Source organism: Gekko japonicus, unplaced genomic scaffold (assembly GCF_001447785.1).
Source record: "Gekko japonicus isolate JY-2015 unplaced genomic scaffold, Gekko_japonicus_V1.1 scaffold617, whole genome shotgun sequence".
NCBI lineage: Eukaryota > Metazoa > Chordata > Lepidosauria > Squamata > Gekkonidae > Gekko > Gekko japonicus.
This window is the reverse complement of record NW_015171522.1, coordinates 901,906-925,086: the sequence shown is the minus strand read 5'-3', so window position 1 is coordinate 925,086 and position 23,181 is coordinate 901,906. Positions and strand designations below refer to the sequence as shown.

The 23,181-nt window shown below is 49.7% G+C and overlaps 2 protein-coding genes across 2 annotated transcripts in view; one reads left to right on the top strand and one right to left on the bottom strand.

Moving 5' to 3' along the window:
• The window catches only part of LOC107117363 (ceramide kinase-like), a gene marked incomplete at its 3' end in the record, with an annotated part of 33,660 nt that extends 18,434 nt beyond the window's left edge, over window positions 1–15,226 (bottom strand). Inside the window, exons 1-5 of the mRNA XM_015419463.1 lie at window positions 15,081–15,226; window positions 5,808–5,915; window positions 2,737–2,862; window positions 955–1,083; window positions 788–838 (exon numbers count right to left, since the gene is read on the bottom strand). Coding sequence (XP_015274949.1) covers window positions 788–838; window positions 955–1,083; window positions 2,737–2,862; window positions 5,808–5,915; window positions 15,081–15,201 — 535 coding nt within the window. The remainder of the gene's footprint in view (window positions 1–787; window positions 839–954; window positions 1,084–2,736; window positions 2,863–5,807; window positions 5,916–15,080) is intronic.
• Window positions 15,227–22,421: 7,195 nt separating this feature from the next.
• Window positions 22,422–23,181, top strand: part of LOC107117362 (dynamin-1-like protein) — a 33,413-nt gene continuing 32,653 nt past the window's right edge. The window contains exons 1-2 of the mRNA XM_015419462.1: window positions 22,422–22,479; window positions 22,717–22,876. Of these exons, the coding sequence (XP_015274948.1) occupies window positions 22,775–22,876 (102 nt within the window). The 5' untranslated portion in view covers window positions 22,422–22,479; window positions 22,717–22,774. The remainder of the gene's footprint in view (window positions 22,480–22,716; window positions 22,877–23,181) is intronic.

Here is a 23,181-nt window from a genome sequence, read left to right as displayed (position 1 = left end):
AGTGGTGAAGAAGAAGAGGGAGGAGGAGGGGGAGGAGGAGATTGGATTTATACCACCACCCTTCACTCAGAGTCTCGGAGCGGTTTACAAACTCCTTTCCCTCCCCCTCCCCACAACAGACACCCTGTGAGGCAGGTCGGGCTGAGAGAGCTCTCTCGAGAACGGCTCCTGAGAGAACAACCCCGAGAGAACTTGTGACCAATGCTCCCTCTAAGCTGTGGGGTCTTGTGAGCAAAAGTTCTACTTTGTGAGCTACTGGCATTAAAGTTGTGAGCAAGCGATTTGGCTGCTGCGTTAATTAGTTTGCTCTGGAGCCCTCCTTCCTGAGCGAAGAGAAAAAATGTGTGAGCCAGAGACTAAAAACTGTGATCTAGCTCACACTGACTCAGCTTAGAGGGAACACTGCTTATGACTGACCCAAGGTCACACCAGCAGCTGCATGTGGAGGAGTGGGGAACAGCGCTCCCTCTAAGCTGTGGAGTCCTGTGAGCAAAAATTCTACTTTGTGAGCTACTGGCAGTAAAGTTGTGAGCGAGCCATTTGCCCCCTGCATAAATTAGTTTGCTCTGGAGCCCTCCTTCCTGAGCAGAGACAAAAATGTGTGAGCCGGAGGCTAAAAAAACTGTGAGCTAGCTCACACCCGACTCATCTTAGAGGGAACACTGGTGGGGAACCAAACCCGGTTCTCCCAGATTAGAGTCCACGCTCTTAGCCACAACACCCAACTGGTTAGGGAGGCACAAGGCGGGCACCCCCGGCCCGGGGGTTCCTTACCCGTCAAAGTTGCAGAGGTCTTGATGCAAGATGTACTCGTGGGCCTCGTTGGTTCGGCTGGTCTCTGGGTGGGGGGGAAGAAAGGGGAAGGAGGGTCATTGCTTTAGGAAAGGAAGGACCCAGCGAAGGGACAAGTAAACATGCCAGTGGGAATGAAGGGGAGGAGGAACAGGGGCTCACCTATAACATGAGTATGGATCCCTGCCAGGGCGAAAAGCGAAGCCACCTGCCCCTGGTAGATGCCCACGGCCTTCTTGCGTCCCCCGGCCGGATTGATGAAGACCAGAAGGCTCTTGGGCCTTGTGATGCCTGGGAGAGAGAGAGAGAGGGATGAAGGGTTGCCGGCTCCAGGTTAGAAAATTCCTGGCGATTTGGGGGCGGAGCCTGGAGAGGGCGTGGCTTGGGGAAGGGAGGGGCCTCGGAGAGTATAGTGCCGTAGGGGCCCCCCCTCCAAAGCAGCCGTTTTCTCTAGGGGGACCGGTCTCCAGGGATCTGTGATGAGGCCTCATTTGGAATGCTGGGTACAGCTCTGGGCACCGTCTCTCCAGAAGGACATTGCAGAGCTGGGGAAAGTACAGAGGAGGCCGAGCAAGACGACGAGGGGGTTGGAGCCCCTTCCCAAAGAGGGAAGGCCGAAGAGTCCATTTAGAAAAGAGACGACTCGGGGGGTGGGGTGGGGGGACATGAGAGAGGCTTAGGAAATGGTGGAATGAGCTCCCGAGGGAGATCCGGGCCCTGCGGGACGTTGAGCAGTTCCGCAGGGCCTGCAAGACGGAGCTCTTCCGCCAGGCTTTTGAGTAGGAGCCGCCGCCCTACTACACCACCACCGTCAAGACATCTGAATGGTGGCATTGACGGGGCCCCAGGAAGAACTTGGAATTACATCGGAAAGGCCGTCGCCACTGGATATGTACGCTGAGAATACCAGCTCGAGTCGTGGGGATACCATCTTGGATCTGGGACACTAGTGACTGGATAGACCACTTTAGTCTTGATGTTTTGATGTTTTTAAATATGTTTTTATATGTTTTTATTTATGGCTAGACTAATGATCTGGCCTCTGTTAGCAGCCCTGAGCCCACTGGGGAGGGCGGGATAGGAGTGTGAAAACAAACAAATAAATAAATAAATAAATGATGCACAAGGTGGGGAGAGTTGAGAAAGAGAACTTTTTCTGCCTCTCCCAAAACGATAGAACTTGAGGGCACCCACTGAAGCGGATGAGCAGTAGGTTCAGGAGGGACAAAAGGAAATACTACCTTACACAGAGACCGATTTAAAAAAAACAGGATCACGAAACCGCAGGGAAAATCGGGCGGCGGCGCGGGTCGGAATGCGGCCGCGCGGCTTCGAGTGGGGAATTGACCGATAGAAGCGGGGCAAAGGGAGGTGCGACCGCGGCGCAGCCCTTGTGTGAAATCGGTCAGAGTGATTAAAAAGGGAATTCGCTGCCAGAGGGTGTAGCGATGGCCACAGGAATAAACAGCTTTCAAAGGGGATTCGATGGATTGATGGAGGAGAAGTCTCTCAATGGCTCCTAGCCATGATGGCCAAGGGGAACCTCCACGTTCAGAGGCATTGAGCTTCTGAATCCCAGAGCCAGGAGGCAACCTCAAGGGAAGGCCTCGGCCTCTCTGCCTTGTCGTTGGCCCTCCAGAGGAACTGGCTGGCTGCATGTGTGAGACGGGGTGATGGACTAGATAGATCGCTGGCCTGATCCAGCAGGGCTCCGCTTTTGTCCTTATGAGATCTCCAGGCCACTCCTGGAGGTTGGCAACCCTAGACTCAGGTCTGCATTCGCCGAAGCGTCAGCGAGAGTCCTTGAGTGCAGGCAGAGAGCCTCTCTCTCATCACTGAATAATCTCAGCGGTCCCCCACCCCAGGGAGAATTACAAGCGCCCTCTTCTCCACAGCTCCGATACTCCCCCCGCCCTCCTCCCTCCCAGGCAGCCGGGAGCTGACCGTGGTGAGAAATCCAGATCTGCAGGGCTGTGACCCAGCGGGTGGCCAGCTCCGACTCGGGTGGGGCTGTGAACTCCAGAGATCCCAGGCTCCACCGTCCCCCCTTCTCTCTCTGGACGAAAAACACTGCGGATGGGAAGAGACAAGAGGAGAGACCTTAGAGAGGTTAGCCGGGAGGTGATGGGTGGAGTCACGGACAGCCCACCTGATCTCCAGATGACATGACAGATTTCGACGAGAGATAACATATATCCAACATTCGAAGAATCCACAGCAGTTTCCTGAACAACCTTATGCCGAACGCCACTGTAGCTGCTCCTTGAAGTACTTTCTCATGACCAGAAGCAGAGGTCATTTCCTGCAGGAGCACACAGGAGCGGAGCTCCGGCAGTAAAGAGCCCAGGGGGCGGGCACAGGCAGCAAGCCCCACCCCCTGCTCCCAGCAGCCCTCAGTCGGAGCAAGAAGCAGCCAGGTAAGTTGCAGAGCCCCCTGGCCCAAAATAGTCCAGTGGCTCCTTTAAGACCAAGTTTTATTCAGGCGCAAGCTCTCCCTCCTCTGCGAGGACAGACCTGCAGGTTCCCCCCTCCCCCAATAGCTAGCGATCCAAAACAGCCCAGTGGAGACTGAGCAATGGGTGTTGGCTTCTGACACACTTCCGGTGATGGCAGGGGGTGTGGCATATGCAAATGAGTTATGCAAATGAGTTATGCTAATGAGCTCCTGATCAGGGGCTCAGAACCGACTGGCCCTCCCGGGTCTTAAGGAGGCCAGGCTGGCGGTAACCAGGGGCAGGGCTTTCTCGGTGGGGGCTCCTCTCTGGTGGAACCAGCTCCCAGAGGAGATCAGGGCCCCACGAGATCTCTTGCAGGTCCGCAGGGCCTGTAAAACGGAGCTCTTCCACCAGAGCTCTGGAGCCCCCACTACCATTAAGAGCTGATAGCCAAGGTCAGAGAGCCCTGTTTTCCCCTTGGAACCCCAACAACAGCCTGAGCCAGCTGCCGGAAGGAGAATTAAAGAAGACTGAGGATCCGGCCGTGAGACGAGAGAACTGAATAACAGCAGTCATGATGAAATTAATGTTTACTAGCACTTTAAAGGGTTTTAGAACTGTTTTAATCTAATTTATATTTTATGTACTATTGTAATTATATGCTGCATTTGTGTAAGCCGCCCTTGGCTGGGAGGGTGGGGTAAAAATTCAATAAATAAACTAAACAAATGGCTCACTGATTCAGCTTTTGAGGCTGCGCAATTTATTTGTATTTATTTGTTTGTTTGGTTCCGTTTCTATTCCGCCCTTCCCGCAAACAGGCTGAGGGCGGGTTCAGTAAAGGCAAAGGTTCCCTTGCTCGAAAGCCAGTCGAATCCGACTCTAGGGTTGCGGTGCTCATCTCTGTTTCAAAGCCAAAGAGCCAGCGCTGTCCGTGGTCGTGTGGCCGGCATGACTAAACACCAATGCGCACGGAACGCTGTTACCTTCCCACCGAAGTGGGACCTATTTATCTACTTGCAATTTCTTGCTTTCGAACTGTTAGGCGGGTTACAAACCTTAATATAAGACAGTAAGAGCAAAGATTAAAACTAAAATTTAAAATGCAAAATCCACTCTGTTAACCACTATGGCCAGGAACCTCCCACACAGGCCTGTAGCCAGGAATTTCTAAGTCGGGGGCATTTAAATTCCTCGGGGGGCACTGACCAATTCAATTAAATGTAATTTAATTAACTTGATCGGTGCGGTGCAGGGAAGAAAGGTGTGGCACGGGGGGGAGGCGAGGAGAAACGGCAGCCACAGGAACACAAGGGAGTTCATGGTGGCCGCTGCATCTTACCAGAGAGTCAGGGGGGAGTCTGGGCAGAATGCGGGGGCAGAAAGGAAGTCGGGGGAGCTTCGTAGGAAGTCATGGGGCCAGGCCCCGAAATGCCCCCCATAGCTACGGGCCTGCTCCCACAACCAGAAAATTTCATTGTTATCAGCTGCGACCACCACTTTAATACTTATGATGATGTTTTAAATTTTAATTTTATTGTATTAACTAATATTTTGTATCAATGAAGTGTTGTTACCCACCCTGAGCCCACTTCTGGGAAGGTCGGGCTATAAATGTGAAGAAATAAATAAACAAACAAATCAATCAATCAATCAATCAATCAATCACTGAAGTGGACTGAAAGTGGACTGACAACTATAGACCAACAACAGACCATGCAAGTATTGAATGAAGAGCACGGTTACTTCTCCACGGTCTCTGTGCATCACCCTTGATAGGCTTTGCGCCTGCGCAAAGCTACGATTCAGAATGTGTGCACCGTCCGAGACTAATGCCGCTTTCACAAACACTGAATAATCCATTTTCAGCCCACTTTCAACGCACTTTGCCACTGGATTTTACTTTGTGAAACGGTAAAATCCATATGCAAATTCTCACTACTATAAAGTGCACGGAAAGTGGATTGAAAGTGCATACTTGAATGCAGTTTCAATCCACTTTTAATGTACTTTCCAAGTGGATTTTACTGTGTGAAAAGGAAAAATACACTTGCAAACAGTCACTAAGTCGCCCTGAGCCCGCGTAGCGGGGAGGGCGGGGTATAAATTGAATAAAATAATAAATAAAAGAAATAAATAAAGTGCATGGAAAGAGGACTGAAAGTGCATTATCGAATGCACTTTCGATCTACTTTTAATGCACTTTACAAGTGGATTTTACTGTGCGAAAAGGCAAAATCCACTTGCAATCAATCACTAAAGTGCATGGAAAGTCAACTGAAAGTGCATTAAAAATGTACATCCAATATACTTTTAATGCACTTTACAAGTGGATTTTACTGTGTGAAAAGGCAAGATCCACTCACAAACAATCACTAAAGTGGATTGAAAGTGCATTATTCAGTGTGTCTGAAAGTGCTCTCTGTGTCTGAAGGGAGATTTTCACATCTGGTTCTAGAAGCATCTGGATCTTGGGTCTATGCAAGCATGAAGCCTACCGCAGTGTGAAGGCACAGGTGACAACTTGAAGACAAAGAGTCACAGGTAAGCCACCTGTTTGTTTGCCTGCCCCACGCTCACCTGTGAAAGAGTTTTCATCCCTGGCAGGACACGAGTCCCCCTTTGCCTCCCTGGCTGTTCCAAGCCTCACGGCGACCATTTCCTGGACAGGAATGCAGAAACCGGGACCTGGAAGGAGAGAAGATGGTCCAGAGGCCTTCAAGTCCAGCTCAGCAATCCGATTTGGGAACAGGAGCCATGTTTTGAACCCAGCCAGGGGAGAAGGGGCTCAAAAGTGTTCTTTCTGCCTCCTGACACTTTTTCACCAAGACTAAACACCCCAAAGTTTTGTCATGCAAACATGGTGATGGAAAGTGCCATTCAAGTCATAGCCAACTTACGGCAGTCTCTCATGGGGTTTTCAAGGCAAGAGAATTCAGATGTGGTTTGCCATTCTTTGCCTCTGCATAGTGATGCACAAATCTGTGGCCGTGTGCTCCCGGGGCCAAATTGGAAACACGCAGTCAGAGTCCAACGAGTTAGATAAATCTGTTTATTGCAATGAAACAGGAGATACAGGGCTGACTACCTTTTGGCCCCCAGAGACGCCAAGCTGTATCCTGCCATAACCAGGAAAGGCAGAAGGTCTTATACCCCAGATGACATCACATATAATTTACACATTAAAGAATCTCTAATTGGCACCAAATGGATGCGTCATTTGACTCTAAACTATACTATTGGTCTCTCCTTATACTGGTCATGTATGTCAGTGATTGCATTTGCTTATCTTACTTTAGAACAATTAGAAACATTAGGGGCCTCAGCGCCTTTCTGGCCTCAGCAAAGCTAGCCTCCCTCCACCTCGCTTTTGGAGAGCTAGCTGAAGGGCTGTGATTCACCTTAAACTTAGCTCTTGGCAGCTTTCCCGGTACCAGATGCTTTTTCTTACAAAGGAAATACATTGTTTTGAGAACACTAAAAAATCTGTACGCCACATAACTTTCCAAATAGCATTCCATTCTATTGCATCCTAATTCCATCCACAGTGGCCTCTAATTATGCTTCTATATACAGTACAATACAGTTATAATATATATATGTTCTACTATAGATTTCTTCCATCTGGGCTAAATACCAAAATAGAATATACTATGATTAAACTCTTATGCAGGCACAGTGACAGCTGTCAATATATGTCAAAGGAGATATCAGAAATCACATTCATTTTCCCCTTGTCCTACAATAGCAACCCAGGACCTCCTTGCTGGTCTCCCAGCCAACTATTAACCAGGGCTGACCCTGCGTAGCTTCAGAGATCTGGTGAGATCAGGCTAGCCTGGGCGATCCAGGTTAAGGCAAAGGACCAACAGAGGTAGTTTACCTCTGTGTAGCAAGCCTGGAGGATAACCGCTCCAGCCAGAAGAACATGGGTCGCCAGTGACCGAGGAGATGAACAAATTGGAGCTTTTAAAATGCAAATCTTGCCCCCAGATTTTATTGGGTGAAATGCAAAATAAAATCATTTTTCTTGGAAGCACAGGAGCTTTATGCAGTATCCCCGATCCTCCGCGTTTCAAACAAATTACAAGAGAAAGATTTTTTTACTTGCAAAAATAGAAGCACGTCGCTTCAAAAAAGGTTAATTTGCTACAGTTCCAAGCCTGGGTAAGAGAGAGAAGAGGAGAGGTCCGATATGTAAGATGAAACAGAAGGCCCTGCCCCCACCTGGTGGAATGAGCTCCCGTATGAGATCAGGGCCCTGTGGGATTTATTACAATTCCGCAGGGCCTGTAAGACGGAGCTCTTCCGCCCGGCTTTTAGTTGAGGCAGCGGAACCTGCTGTTGGAACCTGCTCTGAGGCTGCCTGCGGGGAGGGCGGGATACAAATCTAATATAAAATAAAAAGGCAAGCAAGGGCCAAAGCCGAAAATCCAAATGACAAGGGGAAAAGACTAGTGTCACAGGAGTCCCAAATATACAAATTCCACTAGTAGAAAACACCATCAAAGATTGCCAAAACAATATATTAAACAATTATAAAGTTGGTGGTGTCACAACAACATTAATGCATGCTGTAACCAGGGCTTTTTTTGTAGAAAAAGCCCAGCAGGAACTCATTAGCATAATAGGCCACACCCAACAGCAGGAACTCATTAGCATATTAGGCCACACCCCTGATGGCACAGCTCATTGGCATATTAGGCCACACCCCCATGTTACCAGAAGTGTGCTCATCCAGCCACACCCGCCTTTTGCTTGTTATTCTGTTTACCTTGTTTGTTGTCAAAACCCAGGGCTTTTTTTGTAGCAGGAACTCCTTTGCATGTTAGGCCACACACCCCTAATGTAGCCAATCCTAATGAGTTTCTGCTGTTGGGTGTGGCCTATTATGCTAATGAGTTCCTGCTGGGCGTGGCCAACTCGGGAGCCAGCCGGAACTCCGTTCCTGTGCGTTCCTGCCCAAAAATAGCCCTGGCTGTAACTATAATAAGGCATAAGATACAATATTTCCCCCTTTGAAGAGAAGACATAAAGTCCATGTACTCAGTGTAACTTGATAAGTTGAAAGGAGGAGTCCACATAGTCATAACATTTTCCAAACAGCCTTTGCAAAGACGCCCATTCTAGCTATTTGGAAGACCCGTTTCCTTCGACTTCTTCAGTTTGTCGGCTGTGTAAGTGGAACTGTGAAGAGATTTACACAAATGCCTAGCCACAAAAACACATATGAAAAACAGATTTTTTTTTGTGGCTAGGCCTTTCAGCCACTGGTTATTGGAGGAGAACGAGTGGAGAGGGTGGCTACTTTTAAGTTTTTGGGAGTGACTATTGAGCAAAACTTGACCTGGAGCGCTAACACCATGGCTCTGGTGAAGAAGGCCCAGCAGACTCTTTTTTTTCTCAGACTTTTAAAGAAAAATAATTTGAGTGAGAAAACATTGATGTCCTCCTATCGCTGCTCAATAGAGAGCATTTTAACATACTGTGTCTGTGCCTCGTTTGCCAGTTGTACGAAATGATTGCACCTGAATTTCGTTGTACTATGTACAATGACAATAAAGTATATTACTATTACTTTGTGTACCTTTCTTCACAGTTCCACTTACAAAGCTGGCAAACAGAAGAAGTCGAAGGAAACGCAGTGGTTAAGTGCGCGGACTCTAATCTGGGAGAACCGGGTTTGATTCCCCACTCCTCCACTTGCACCTGGCTGGATGGCCTTGGGCAAGCCATAGTTCTGATAAGAGCTGTTCTCGAAAAAGAGCAGTTCCTCTCAAGAGTTCTCTCAGCCCCACCTACCTCACAGGGTGTCTGTTGTGGGGAGGGGGAGGGAAAGGAGTTTGTAAGCCGCTCTGAGACTCCTTTGGGTAGTGAAGGGCGGGGTATAAATCCAATCTCTTCTTTTTCTCTTCTTCTAGAATGGGCGTCTTTGCAAAGGCTGTTTGGAATATGTTATGACTATGTGGACTCCTCCTATCAAGTTATCAAGTTATTTGTATATTATAGTTCTGTCAAGAGCTGTTCTTGAAAAAGAGCAGTTTCTGTCAGAGCTCTCTCAGCCCCACCTACCTCACAGGGTGTCTGTGGTGGGGAGGGGAAGGGAAAGGAGTTTGTAGGCCGCTCTGAGACTCTGAGTGAAGGGCGGGGTATAAATCCAATCTCCTCTTCCTCCTCCTCCTCTCTTAATCTTTTCCCTCTCAGATCCTCTTGCACGCAGACTCACAATATGCAACTGATTTTGGCCTGAAGGTAGCCTCAACTGGAATAACCAGCTGTGGTATCGGTGAACTCTTTGCTGGAGGAGAAGACGTCCCGGGAGCCTCAGAGAAGGTGGTGCCAGTTCTCAGGAAGGGGTGTGTGTGTGTCACATCCTTAGACTTCCAGTCCCAGCGCCCACCAAGTCAAGCGTCTGATGTTAATGTCGGGCCACAGGCTGGTGGCCATGCCAGCCTCCCCCATACTTGGCACCCCCACAAGGGCACCGGCCTCAAGAATGTGCAGAGACGATGGCTTCTTTCGGGTCAACCCAGGTCCAAATCTAAGAGTACTCAAATTCCTGGAAGTTGCCCAGGGCTCCACTTTCATCACAAAAACAGTTGCAGAGGGTAGCTGGGTTGGTGTGCAGCAGAAAAGCAAGACCGGAGATCTCAGAGTCCTTATAGCATTCCAACCTGTCTCTGACAAAGGGAGCTTCTGACTCTCGGAAGCTCACACCCCGTAAATCTTGCTGGTCTCTTAGGTGCGCCTGGACTCAAATCCACCTCTTCTACTGCAGACTCTGAAACTATTTTTATGATTAAAGTGGAGCCCTAGGCGACTCCTTAGAGTTTGCGTATTGTTTTTATGAGAACGAGTTTGGTGTAGTGGTTAGGAGCGTGGATTCTAATCTGGGAGAACCAGGTTTGATTCCCCCCCTCCTCCACATGCAGCTGCTGGTGTGACCTTGGGTCAGTCACAAGTTCTCAGAAGCAGTTCTCTCAACAGCAATTCTCAAAAGAACTCTCTCAGGCCCACCTGCCTCACAGGGTGTCTGTTGTGGGGAGGGGGAGGGAAAGGAGATTGTAAGCCGCTCTGAGACTCCTTCGGGTAGTGAAGGGCGGGGTATAAATCCAATCTCTTCTTCTTTTACCTCACAGGGTGTCTGTTGTGGGGAGGGGAAGGGAAAGGAGTTTGTCAGCCGCTCTGAGACACCTTTGGGTAGTGAAGGGCAGGGTATAAATCCAATCTCTTCTTCTTCTACCTCACAGGGTGTCTGTGGTTGTGGGGAGGGGAAGGGAAAGGAGATTGTAAGCCGCTCTGAGACTCCTTCGGGTAGTGAAGGGTGGGGTATAAATCCAATCTCTTCTTCTTCTTCTTGAAAAAGAGCAGTTTCTGTCAGAGCTCTCTCAGCCCCGCCTGCCTCACAGGGTGTCTGTTGTGGGGAGGGGAAGGGAAAGGAGTCTGTGGTAAATACAGAAGGACGTCTGGGAAAAAGATCTGGGGCCGCTTTTCTCCTCTAAGTTCAGTGGCCGCCCAGCCACTCGCCGTTCAGGTTAGGTAAGCTTGACAAGACAGGAAATCACACCCAAGTGGATTTACCAAACTCCAGAGGAGTCCTGGAGACCTTCCGGAATTGCAAGCGATCTCCGGGCGACAAGAGATAAGTTCCCCCTGGAGGAAACGGCCGCTTTGGAGGATGGGCTCTGTGGCATTATAACCCACCACCATTCCTCATCTCCGCAATCACCGCCCTCCCCAGGCCCCGCCCCCCAATCTCCAGGAATCTCCCAACCCAGAGTTGGCAACTGTACTCTGACCCCGTGTTCCTTTGACGGAGGTCCGAGTCCGAGCCTCGTCGGTCCCCGTTCAATGATTAACCCAGTTGAGGAAGCGATCCTGGCTCCGCGGAGGATCGTTTACCTTGTCGACTGGCAAAGGGCAGGGCAAATATTAACCAAGATTAACTTCTTCCCGAGTTTGGACCGGTCACCGGCTGGGTACAGGCAGTGCAACCATAACTGTAGTAAATCTGAATACATCATTACCACCCGGGCTTCATGGCCTGCCTCCCTCTCTCGACCTTTGCCTATATGAATCGTCTATGCCCAGTTTTTCCATCCCAGGAAAGCTGGCGAAAAGCCAGGCCGGTACGGGAAGCGGCTGGATTGGGACAAAGTGTGAACCCAGGGAAAAACACCCTGTTCTTCACTTGGCAGGGAGTTGAGGCACAAGGCAAGCCTAGCAGAAACAGGCTTGTCTACATCCAGGTGGGTATGGGAAAATATATAACACACTGCTTAGCTTCTGAGATCTGATGAGGTCGTAACAGCCTGGGCCACCCAGGTCAAGGCAAGACATGAACTGAAAAAAGGAAGGGGTGGGGGGAATCAACCCAAGATATATCTGCGGACCAAGAGGGTCAAGCTAACACGATATAATATATTATAAAAATACAAATGTTTACTAAGGTGTACACATGTTAAAACATATTATGATTAAAGAAAGTATCTAAATTTCAGACTTTTAAAAGCTTTTCAAATACAGATACACTTGACGGGTAAACGCTTTTTAACTTAGGACCAAACGCATTTCGGCCCCTTCATAAGAACATAAGAGACGCCAATGTTGGATCAGGCCAAGGGCCCATCCAGTCCAACACTCTGTGTCACACAGTGGCCAAAAACACCACGTGCCATCAGGAGGTCCAGCAGTGGGGCCAGGACACTAGAAGCCCTCCCACTGTTGACCCCCCCCCCAAGCACCAAGAAGACAGAGCATCACTTGCCCCAGAGTCCCTATCTATAACTTGTGGCTAATAGCCACTGATGGACCTCTGCTCCATATGCTTATCCAATTCCTTCTTGAAGCTGTCCATGCTTATAGCCACCACCACTTCCTGTGGCAGTGAATTCCAAGTGTTAATCACTCTTTGGGTGAAGAAGTACTTCCTTTTATCCGTTCGACCCAACCGCTCAGCAATTTCATTGAGTGCCCACTTCGGGCCTTCCTCAGTGGTCATTATTCTCTGTATTGCACTGACACACATGTATACATGTATAAAATACACACAATGATCATTACCCTTGATGGAGGTGACCCACATCCAGACCAATGAAATCTCTGATACCAGAATAATTTGAAGAATTGGCATGGCTATATTTATGGCCCAACATATAAGCTAGTAGCATAACTAAAAACATATAAGGAAACAACATCCGGTTATCTCCCTTATAAATAAAAGCCGAATGGTGGTGGCACTTCTCTAGAACATTCCACACGCTCCAAAATCAGTTCGCTCTCTGATCTGTCATTCAGAGGGTCTCCCTATCCACTGGCTTCTGCCTCGGAACACAGAGGTCGTTTGCATATGCGACTTGATTGGCTTTTGCCTCTTAACATTCTAAACAGTTTTGCTGTTCTGAGGTAAAATGTGTCCAATCTCCAGGTGAGGGCTGGAGATCACTCAGAATTACAACTGCTTTCCAGACGGCAGAGATCAGTTCCCCTGGAGAAAATGGTGGGCTCTGTATCCTTATATGCTGCTGAGGTGGCCCCCGTATGACAGCCAATGTGACGTAGCAGTCAGGGTTTCAGAGCATGGGAGAGGCTGCAGGTGTGTGGGGGGTGGAAAGCTGAAGAGAGAGGGGGAGATAAAGGTAGGTTGATGATTGGCTGGGAAGGAGAGAGGGTTGCCAACTCCAGGTGGGAAATTCCTGGAGATGTGAGGGATGGAGCCTGGAGAGGGTGAGGTTTCAGGAGGCGTGGGACCCCGGACAGGTACAAAGCCATAGACTCCACCCTCCAAACCAAAGATTTGCCTCTCTCTAGAGGCCGTTTTATTTATTTCCACAGCGGGCCTTTTTCCTATTATATATATATATATATATATATATATACGCAAAAACCTTTTATACGTGTATTTTGGATATTTGTATTTGAAAAGCTTTCAAAAGTCTGAAATGTAGACTCTTTTTATCATGATATGTTTTAACATGTGTACACCTTAATAAACATTTGTATTTTTATAATATATTATACAGTGTTAGCTTGACCCTCTTGGTTCGCAAGGCAAGAGATGAGCAGAGGTGGCTTTTGCCATTGCCCGCCTCTGCACAGAGACCGTGGACTTCCTCACTGGTCTCCCCTCCAAGGACTCACCAGGTCCAACCCCGGCTTAGCTTCCAAGATCTGACGAGATCTGGCTAGCCTGGGCCATGGTGCTTTAACATCAGCACCTCCTCAAAGGTCGGAAGGTGGGCCAGAGTGCCTCGTCTCCCATTAGACTTCCTAAAAACTGCGTTCAAAGTTTTATTACTCAGTTCAATTTTATTTAGTCAGTCATTTATTTAAATTGCCGTACTGTGTTCCCAGAACACTGTAGATTTCCCCACAGGCGGCCCATAAACAGCTCATGGGATCTTGTCAGATCTCAGAAGCTAAGCGGGGCGGGTTCTGGTTCGTATGGGAGACCAGTGCCAGCGTTCCCTCTAAGCTGAGTCTGTGTGAGCGAGTTCACAGTTTTTTAGCCTCCGGCTCACACATATTTTTTTTGTCTTGGCTCAGGAAGGACGGCTCCAGATCAAACTAATTGGTGCAGCAGCCAAATGGCTTGCTCACCACTTGAATGCCAGTAGCTCACAAAGTAGGATTTTACCACCGAGGAAGTCTAGGGTTGCTGTACAGAGGCAGGCAGGGGCAAACCACCCCTGCCCGTCTCTCGCCTTGAAAACCTTACAGGGTCGCCAGAAGCCACTTGACAGCAAAACAAGCTGAATTTTATCTCACCTGCAGCAGAGTCCCTTCACCCTCTCCTGCGCTGATTTAAAAACTCACCTTATAATTCCCTTGCTTTTAAAAAAAAGAAAGTTCGGCTGGAAAGACACAACACTGTCCCCCATGGCCTGTTAGCAGTGGTGTGCGCACTGGCAAGCGCTGTTCCCTCTAAGCTGAGTTAGTGTGTGAGCTAGCTCACTGTTTTTTAGCCTCCGGCTCACACATTTTTGTCTGAGCTCAGGAAGGAAGGCTGGCTCCAGAGCAAACTAATTTATGCAGGAGTCAAATCACTCACTCAGAACTTTAATTTTTTTTTAAGTACCCAAGGGTGCACTTTTATTATTTTTTTCATTATAAACTACAGACATACCTACAAACAACACCCAACTACCCCCAACAACATATAATAAGAGACTTTTATCACTTCTTCTGCTTATTAAACTCACAACTTTAATACCAGTAGCTCACACACTACATTTTTTGCTCACAAGACTCCAGAGCTTAGAGGGAACATTGCTGGCAAGCTGTGCCTCTCAGTGAAGGAGGGCTGCCCACGATGCTCCCGCTAAGGTGTGGAGTTTTGGGGCAAAAAGCCTAGGCTGATTTCACACTAGAGCTGCCTGGATGTTGCGCCCCTTTGCCCTGATACTATTGGTCAATTTCACACCCGAAGCCAAGGGGCTGCATTTGACCGGCTTCGCCCGATTTCCTCCTCGGCATTAAAGTGGTGAGCTGCTGCAGAAGTCTAGAGCCCTCCTTACTGAGCTAAGACAAAAAACGTGTGAGCCGGAGGCTCAAAAACTATCCGCCGCCTCACACTAACTCCGCTTAGAGGGAACGCTGGTTGCCAATCGCCAGGCGGAGATCCCCCGGAATCACGACTGGTCCCCAGACTGCAAAGACCAGCCCCCCCTCCCGCCCTGGAGAAAATGGCTGGTCGGGGGAGGACTCCGAGGCTGGCGTCGTGCCCCACTGAGGTCCCTCTCCGGGAGTTTCCCGAGCGGGAGCTGGCAACCCAACAAGTCCTCCCGGTGCGCGGAGCAGCCGGCGCGCGTGTGGCTGAGAGGCGGCGGCGGGGGGAAGCAAGGAAGGACTCACCGGCGCTGCCCGGCTCCACCGCCTCGGGGGTGCCCACCAGGAGCCGGCCTCCCTCCGGCAGCGAGACCAGGAAGCGGCCGCGCGCGGTGCGCAGCGGGGAGCGCAAGACCGTCTCGCCCATGGCCCGGCCGCCTTCCGCGCTCTTGCCTTCCTCCTCGGACCGGCGACCAGCCTGCCTGCCTGGCCAGCTTCCTGCTCCCGCCCGCCCCGGTGGTGCCGCCGCCGCCCGCTCCTCCCAGCTGCGCGAAAACCCGCCCTGTCCCCAGTTCAAATCCTGCCGCCCTCCTCCCCGGGGGCCTTTCTTCCCGCACCGGTTGCACATTCGGACCCGGATCCCTCGGCAAGGGACGAAAAGAGCCAGCCCCGGGAGCCTAGCGGGTTGCCAACTCCAGGCTGGGGGATTCCTGGAGATTTTGGCGGGTGGAGCCTGGGGAGGGGAACAACCTTTTTTTTTTTTAGTTTTTAAAATTTTTATTTTATTTTATTTTATTTTTCACATTTTTAATTTATTATTGCTTATATACATTATCTTACATTAAATCATTATACAATCATGGGAACAACCTGAGCAGGGTATAAAGCAGGGGTGCCAGCCTCCAGGTGGGACCTGGGGATCCCCCGGAATCACAACTTATCTGCAGACTACAGGGATCAGTTCCCCTGGAGGAAATGGCTGCTTTGGAGGGGGGACTCTGTGGCCTTGTGCCCCACTGAGGTTCTGGGATGCCAGCCTCCAGGTGGGGCCTGGGGTCCCCCGGAATTCCAGCTCATCTCCAGACTACAGAGACCAGTTCCCCTGGAGAAAATGCTTTGGAGGGGGGACTCTGTGGCATGGTGCCCCGCTGAGGTCCCTGTCCTCCTCAACCATCCCCAAATTTCCAGGAGTTTCCCAGCCTGGAGCTGGCAACCCCATCCCCTTCTTCTGTCAGTGGCCACGGGGGACCTGGAAACCCTACCTGTTCTGCGACTATGGTTGCCAACTCCAGGTTGAAAAATTCCTGGAGGTTTTAGGGGTGGAGCCTGGGGGAGGGCAGGGTTTGGGGAAATGAAGAAAGGGTTTGAGGTGTAATGCCACTGAGTTCGTGTTGGGTATTACAAGTTAGAACACGCTGGTGGCACTTCAGTATTTACTGGGTTAATGATGTTTGTTAAGTCACATGTTTGTTTGTAACCAATCTGTTTAGACAATAGAGTGCCCAGGAACTTTGGAGCTAGTTTGCTACGCTGATTGGAAACTAAGGTGTCAAGCATTAGCATTTTATGGCTTCTCTTCCCCTCTGTGTGTTCTTTGTTCTGACTAGAGAAGAAGACGCTATTCCAGCTCTTTCCGTTTTAGCTGCAAGGACGTAGACATTTTAGCTCTTTGTTATTTTCATATCCTGTGTATTTTTTTCCCATGTTAGGTTTATAGTAAACTTTTATATTTTAAAACACACCATGGACTCAGTCTCTTTAACACTCTGCTGACTAACTCAAAAAGTATCCCAACAGTCCGTCCTCCAGAGAAGCCGTTTTCTCCAGGGGAACTGATCTCAGCTGTCTGGAGATCAGTTGTAATTCCAGGGGATGTCCAGGCCCCACCTGGAGGTTGGTAACGCTAAAGCCCAGAGTAAAACAAAATACTGAGTATCAGCTTTCATGTGCATGCACACTTCTTCAGATTACATGTCTCTGAAGAAGCATGTGTGAATGCAAAGCTCATACCCAGAATTAAACTTTGTTGGTCTTAAAGGTTCCCCTGGATTCGAACTTTGTTCTGCTGCTTCAGACCAACATGGTGACCCCACCTGAAAACAAACACTGTGAATGATCAGATGTATTGGCTTGCAAGAAATCCTGTCCGTTTGCTGATTCTTTCCTGCTTCGGATTTGGCCCTGGCTCCCTCAAAGAGAGCCAGGTGAATAAATTCTAAACGGAGACAGTTCAAGATGAGCAGCTGACCATGTTCGTCTGTCTGTAGCAGTAGAAAAGAGCAAGAGTCCAGTTAGCACCTGAAAGACGAACAAGGTTTGTGGCAGGGGAGGAGCTTTCGGGAGTCACACGGCTCACTTCTTCAGGTACAGTGAGCTACACGGCATCTGAAATCACTTCCCGACAGAGGTCATTTCGGGGGGGATCGGGGGGGATCGGGGGGGGATCGACGTTCCCGCAGGTTGCTTCCGGCCGCCCCGCTTCCAGACCTCATTCAGCCAGGAGGAGGCAGGAGAAGAGGGAGGGTAAGTTGCTTCCTCCCTGCCTCTCCCCACCCCTGCCTGCCTGGGGCCAGGGAGGGCCTTCGCGGGGCTTCCTTGCACTCCCGCCGGCCTTGCAGGTCCACCGCCGGGCCCCTCATCGGGGTGGCCGGGACCGTTGGGGGCGGGGTGTGTGGCCTTATGACACACTTCCGGTGATGTCAGGGGGTGTGGCCTTATGACACACTTCCGGTGATGTCAGGGGGTGTGGCCTTATGACACACTTCCGGTGATGTCAGGGGGTGTGGCATATGCTAATGAGTTATGCTAATGAGTTCCCCTAGCTCTTTTTCTACGAAACGACCCCTGCGATATGGACTTCTGATTGGCCATTGAAGATCTCATTAAAATAACATGAACATAAGAACATAAGAGAGGCCATGTTGGATCAGGCCAGTGCCCCATGAACCCATCCAGCACTCTTATGTCACACGGGCCAAAACCCAGGTGCCATGGGGAGGTCCAACAGCAGGGCCAGAACTCCAGAAGCCCTCCCGCTGTTGCCCCTCGCCAAGCATGCATATATAGGGGGAGTGGGAGATAAAAGCAACAATTCCACCTCCTGGGGGCACTCACATTTTTTGGTGGCAGCTGCCTAGTATTGCCACTGGCAGGGGATGAGGGGGTGGGAATTCGTGTCCCACAAGGTTCACCTGCCAACTCCAGGGATACCAGTCAATTTCCACAATACTGGATGTTGTTGGGGGTCTGACCCCGTAGGACTTACTGAGTTGCCGGGTTTGGGGACACAACCTTTTCCTTCCAACCCAAATTAATCCTACTGCCAGAATGCTTTGGGCTTCAAAGTGGTGAGACCAGGGGTCATTTCCTGCAGGAGCCCACAGGAGCGGAGCTCCGGCAGTAAAGAGCCCAGGGGGCGGGCACATGCAACAAGTCCCACCCCCTGCTCCCAGCAGCCCTCAGTCAGAGCAAGAAGCGGCCAGGTAAGTTGCAGACCCCCCCCTACCCCCCCGGTCCAAAACAGTCCAGTGGCACCTTTAAGACCAAGTTTTATTCAGGTACAAGCTCTCCCTCCTCTACGAGGACAGATCTGCACATCCCCCCCCCCCAATAGCTAGCAATCCAAATCAGTCCAGTGGAGCCTGAGCGGTGGGTGTTGCCTTCTGACACACTTCCGGTGATGTCAGGGTGTGTGGCATATGCTAATGAGTTATGCTAATGAGTTGTGCTAATGAGCTCCTGCACCTCTTTTTCTACGAAATGACCCCTGGGTGAGACCCCAAAAAGCTCATGGCAGGCTGGATTGGTGAGGGATTAGGGTTGCACAAATGCCTCTCTGGAACTGCTTGTGGGATAAAAATGTCTGTGAATTAAGGAGGCTGGCTGGTCACACAGCGTTCATGCCAGCAGCGGAGAAGCTGTAGATGTCTGTTGTGCTCAACGTCTCTATTTCTTCACAGGATTTGGGAAAATAAATCGTTTTGCCCGTTTTGCAGATGTCAGAAAGAGTTAGCTTAGCAGACAACCTGAAGTAGCGAGTTTCACAGAGGAAGGCTAGCACTAAATGGCCCTTCTCTAAGTGATTTCTTTCTGAGCCTTTCTGAACCTCCAAAACCGGGGCATTTGAAGAAGACCCTCATAAGAAGCTGTAGGAAAGTTTACACCCTTGTATGGATTCTCAGAGGAACATGAAAGTCGGATTTGTGTCTCAGGCTCTTACCGCACATAAAGCATATACATACACACACACATACAGGGGTCATTTCCTGCAGGAGCGCACAGGAGCGGAGCTCCGGCAGTAAAGAGCCCAGGGGACGGGCACATGCAACAAGTCCCACCCCCTGCTCCCAGCAGCCCTCAGTCAGAGCAAGAAGCAGCCAGGTAAGTTGCAGAGCCTCTCTCTACCCTCCCCTCCCCGGTCCAAAACAGTCCAGTGGCTCCTTTAAGACCAAGTTTTATTCAGGTACAAGCTCTCCCTCCTCTGTGAGGACAGATCTGCACATCCCCCCCCCCAATAGCTAGCCATCCAAAACAGTTCAGTGGAGCCTGAGCGGTGGGTGTTGTCTTTGGACACACTTCCGGTGATGTCAGGGTGTGTGGCATATGCTAATGAGTTATGCTAATGAGCTCCTGCACCTCTTTTTTTACGAAATGACCCCTGCTGCCACATGTGTATCTCAGTTGCATGTATCTCAATAGGCCTAGAGAGAGGTGGTGAGCTCCCCCTCACTGACAGTCTTCAAACTGTGGCTGGTCAAACACTTCCTGGTGGTCAGCCATGTTGGTCTGAAGCAGCAGAACAAAGTTGGAGTCTGTAACGATTCCTTGTTTATGTGTGTGTGTCTCTTTAAAAGTTTGGTTGCATGTTAGATTAGTCTAGTCTAGAGTGTTTGAAGAGACAAGTGTGGTGTGATTGGTGATTGACAGAGAGGGGAAGGGTTTTAGAAAGTGTTTCTGAGTGGATGAATGGGTATGTCTTTCAGGAGTGACAGTTAGAGGTTTGACAGTTGATGAGGACAGTTAAACAGTCAGAGAAGCAGTCTGTGTTTGTGCAGTTAAGAACAGCTGAGGTTGTTCTGAGAGAATAGTAAAATGTAAATGAAAGTAACTGAAGACAAAGTTTAGGAAAGGCTGTATGTCTTGGAGAGAAACAGTGAACTTACATGACCTTGAGTTAAAGTTACAAAGTTACATGCCAAGACCCCTGACAGTGAAGGGAAAAGTGTGTGAAATACCAAAGCAATTGTTTAGTATTTACCCATTCCTAGTTACAGTGTTCTACCATATTATTTACAAATTATATCAATAAATCTACTTTTATTTAAGATACCAGTTCTGAAAGAAATAATTTCTCAGGAAACACATAGACCCTCATGAAAGCCTAAAAACCGACCTACCTACCCAGTGATAGAAATATTATAGTATAAAGGTTTGGAAAGCCTTAAATTTCCTGGTGGCAGCCGAATATACACAGTAAAACAAAACGTAAAGAACATTTTAAAGGGAAACCAGACCTCCCCAGATAAGGGGTCGTCACAGAGTCCAAATCAGTCAATCCTCAAAGAAATCAACCCTGACTGTTCCCTGGAAGGCCAGATAATGAAACTGAAGCTCAAGTACTTTGGCCACCAAATGAGAAGGGAGCACTCGCTGGAGAAGAAGACCCTGGAGATTTTGGGGGTGGGAGGGTGGGATTTCGGGAGGGGAGGGACTTCAGTGAGGTATAATGCCATAGAGTCGAACTTCCAGAGTGGCCATTTTCTTCAAGCGAACTGATCTCTGTCGCCGGGAGATCACTTGTAATCGATGCTCCCTCTAAGCCAGGGGGGCCCACACTTGCTTTAACGTAAGAGCCACACAGAATAAATGTCAGATGTTTGAGAGCCGCAAGACACAAACAAATATCACACAAACGTTTTTATTGAAAAATAAGCAAATTTGCTTTTTATTAATATTCAATTAGACAGTGTGAAAGAGTCGCATGGGGCTCCCGAGCTGCAGTTTGGCCACCCCCTGCTCTAAGCTGTGGAGTCTTGTGAGCAACAATTCTACTTGGCGAGCGACTGGCGTTAATGGTGTGAGCGAGCAATTTGGCTCCTGCATAAATCAGTTTGCTCTGGAGCCATCCCTTCCTGAGATAAGACAAAAGTGTGTGAGCCGGAGGCTAATAAGCTGTGAGCTAGCTCACACTAACTCAGTTGAGAGGGAACACTGGTTGTAACAGGGGGAGATCTCCAGCCACCACCTGTAGGTTGGCAACCCTAAGAGCAGGGCTCTAGTCGGGGGGGAGCTCTCAGGTACGGAGCTCCGGAAGAGAACCTCTAGGGGGCGGGGCGGTCACGTGGTGAAGCCCCGCCCCCTTCTTTACCCCGCCCTCTGCTTCGATCCTCATTCCGTTTGGGAATGAGGATGAAGCAGGAGGGTAAGTAGCCGGGCCTTCTGACACACTTCCAGTAATGTCAGGGGGTGTGGCCTTCTGTCACTTCCGGTGATGTCAGGGGGCGTGGCATATGCAAATAAGTTATGCTAATGAGTTATGCTAATGAGCTCCGGCAGCTCTTTTTCTACAACAAGACCCCTGCCTAAGAGGAAGGGACTGGGAGGACAGGAAGTTCAGTGGGGTACAGTGCCCCAAAGTCCACCCTCCAAAGTATCATTTTTTCCCCCAGGAGAACTAATCTCTGTAGTCTGGAGATGAACTGTAATTACAAGGGAAACCCCAGGTCCCACCTGGAGGCTGGCATCCCTATTACCTAAATGAATCTAACTCGCTTTGTACAGCTTTAAGTTCTGCATAGAAATGAGGCAGGCTGGTCTTTTAACCCTCATGTTTCATTTCCCCCCCCCCTCTCCTAAGGTTGCCAACTCCGGGTTTGGAGGTACCTGGAGATTTGACGGCAGAGCCTGGAAGAATGGGGTTTAGGAAGGGTAGAGTCATACAGCCCACCTTCCAAAGCAGCCATTTTCTCCTGCAGAAGAAGAGGAATAAATGTTTAAAATAAAGAAATAATAAATACATGAGCAATGCTCCCTCCAAGCTGTGGAGTCCTGTGAGCAAAAATTCTTCATTGTGAGCTACCAGCATTAAAGTTGTAAGCAGGTGATTCGGCTACTGCATAAACACTAGAGTCGGATTCGACTGGCTTTCGAGCAAGGGAAACCTTTACCTTTGCCTATGCTTAAAAGCAGAGGTGGAACTTCGTCCATTGCACCTCTTGGAATGCCCTGACATCCCCCCCCCCCCCTTGCAATTCTGTTTTCTCTCTTCGGTTAATCCTTCATGCAACTGACCAAGGGGACCTCACCCATAAATACCATACCCCCCCCCTTCCCCCAGCCGCTGCAAGAGACTCTGGTTTAAATTCTCTCCATCTTCCAAAAAACCCCAAAGGTCCCATTTCGTTGCTATGCCTCCGGTTGCTAAGGCCGCTCTATCCCATCGCCTCTCCTCTCCATGGTCGCCCGTTTCAAAGCAACCGGGCCTTCGCGCCCTCTCCTCACGGGATTGGTGAGCGGACAATGAAAAGGTAGCTCCGCCCCGACGCCGCCTGTCCTCCAATAGAGACAGCGATTTCTCTGACGGGCAGGCGACTGGTAACAAGCGGGCCAATAGAGCTAAAGGTCGGGGGAGGGTGCTGGGCAGGCGGTATTTCCTGGTTGAGGAGTGAATGGGGCTGGAGGCGGATCCGGAGTAAATATCTGCCGGGTGAGCCAGCCTTATTTTTATTTTATTATTTATGGTAGGCTGTGTTGTTGTTGTTGTTGGTTTTTTTTTTTGGGGGGGAATAAAGGTCCTTAATTAAAGAATTAAATTAGAACGTAGGATACCGTAATGGGCTGCTCAGCTGGGCATGGGAAGGCCAATGGGGGGGGGGCGTCAAGTGGCAGGGAGTCCCGCTGCCTCGTAAGCCTCTGATGCCCATTGGCTGTCTTTTTCTCCTAGGGAAGGGCTTCCCCCCTCCCTCCTCGCCCACCCCTCCAGGCTTGGCTTCTTCACCACCATGGAGACCCTCATCCCTGTCATCAACAAGCTGCAAGAGATCTTCAATACGGTGGGGGCCGAAGTCATCCAGCTGCCCCAGATTGTCGTGATTGGCTCACAGGTGAGCTTATAGAATCATAGAGTCGGAAGGGACCTCCAGGTTCATCTAGTCCAACCCCCTGTGCAATGTAAGCCGCTCTGAGCCTGGAGGGATTTATAAATGTTTTTAAATTTGTTTTATATTGGCGTTTGCCACTTGTAAGCCGCCCTGAGCCCGCATTGCGGGGAGGGCGGGGTATAAATCGAATTGAATGAATGAATGAGTGAGTGAGTGAGTGAATGAATGAATGCAGGAAATTCACAAATACCCGCCCCCCCCCCCCCCCCCTACCTCCCCCTCTCACCCCCCCCTCACACCACAACCCA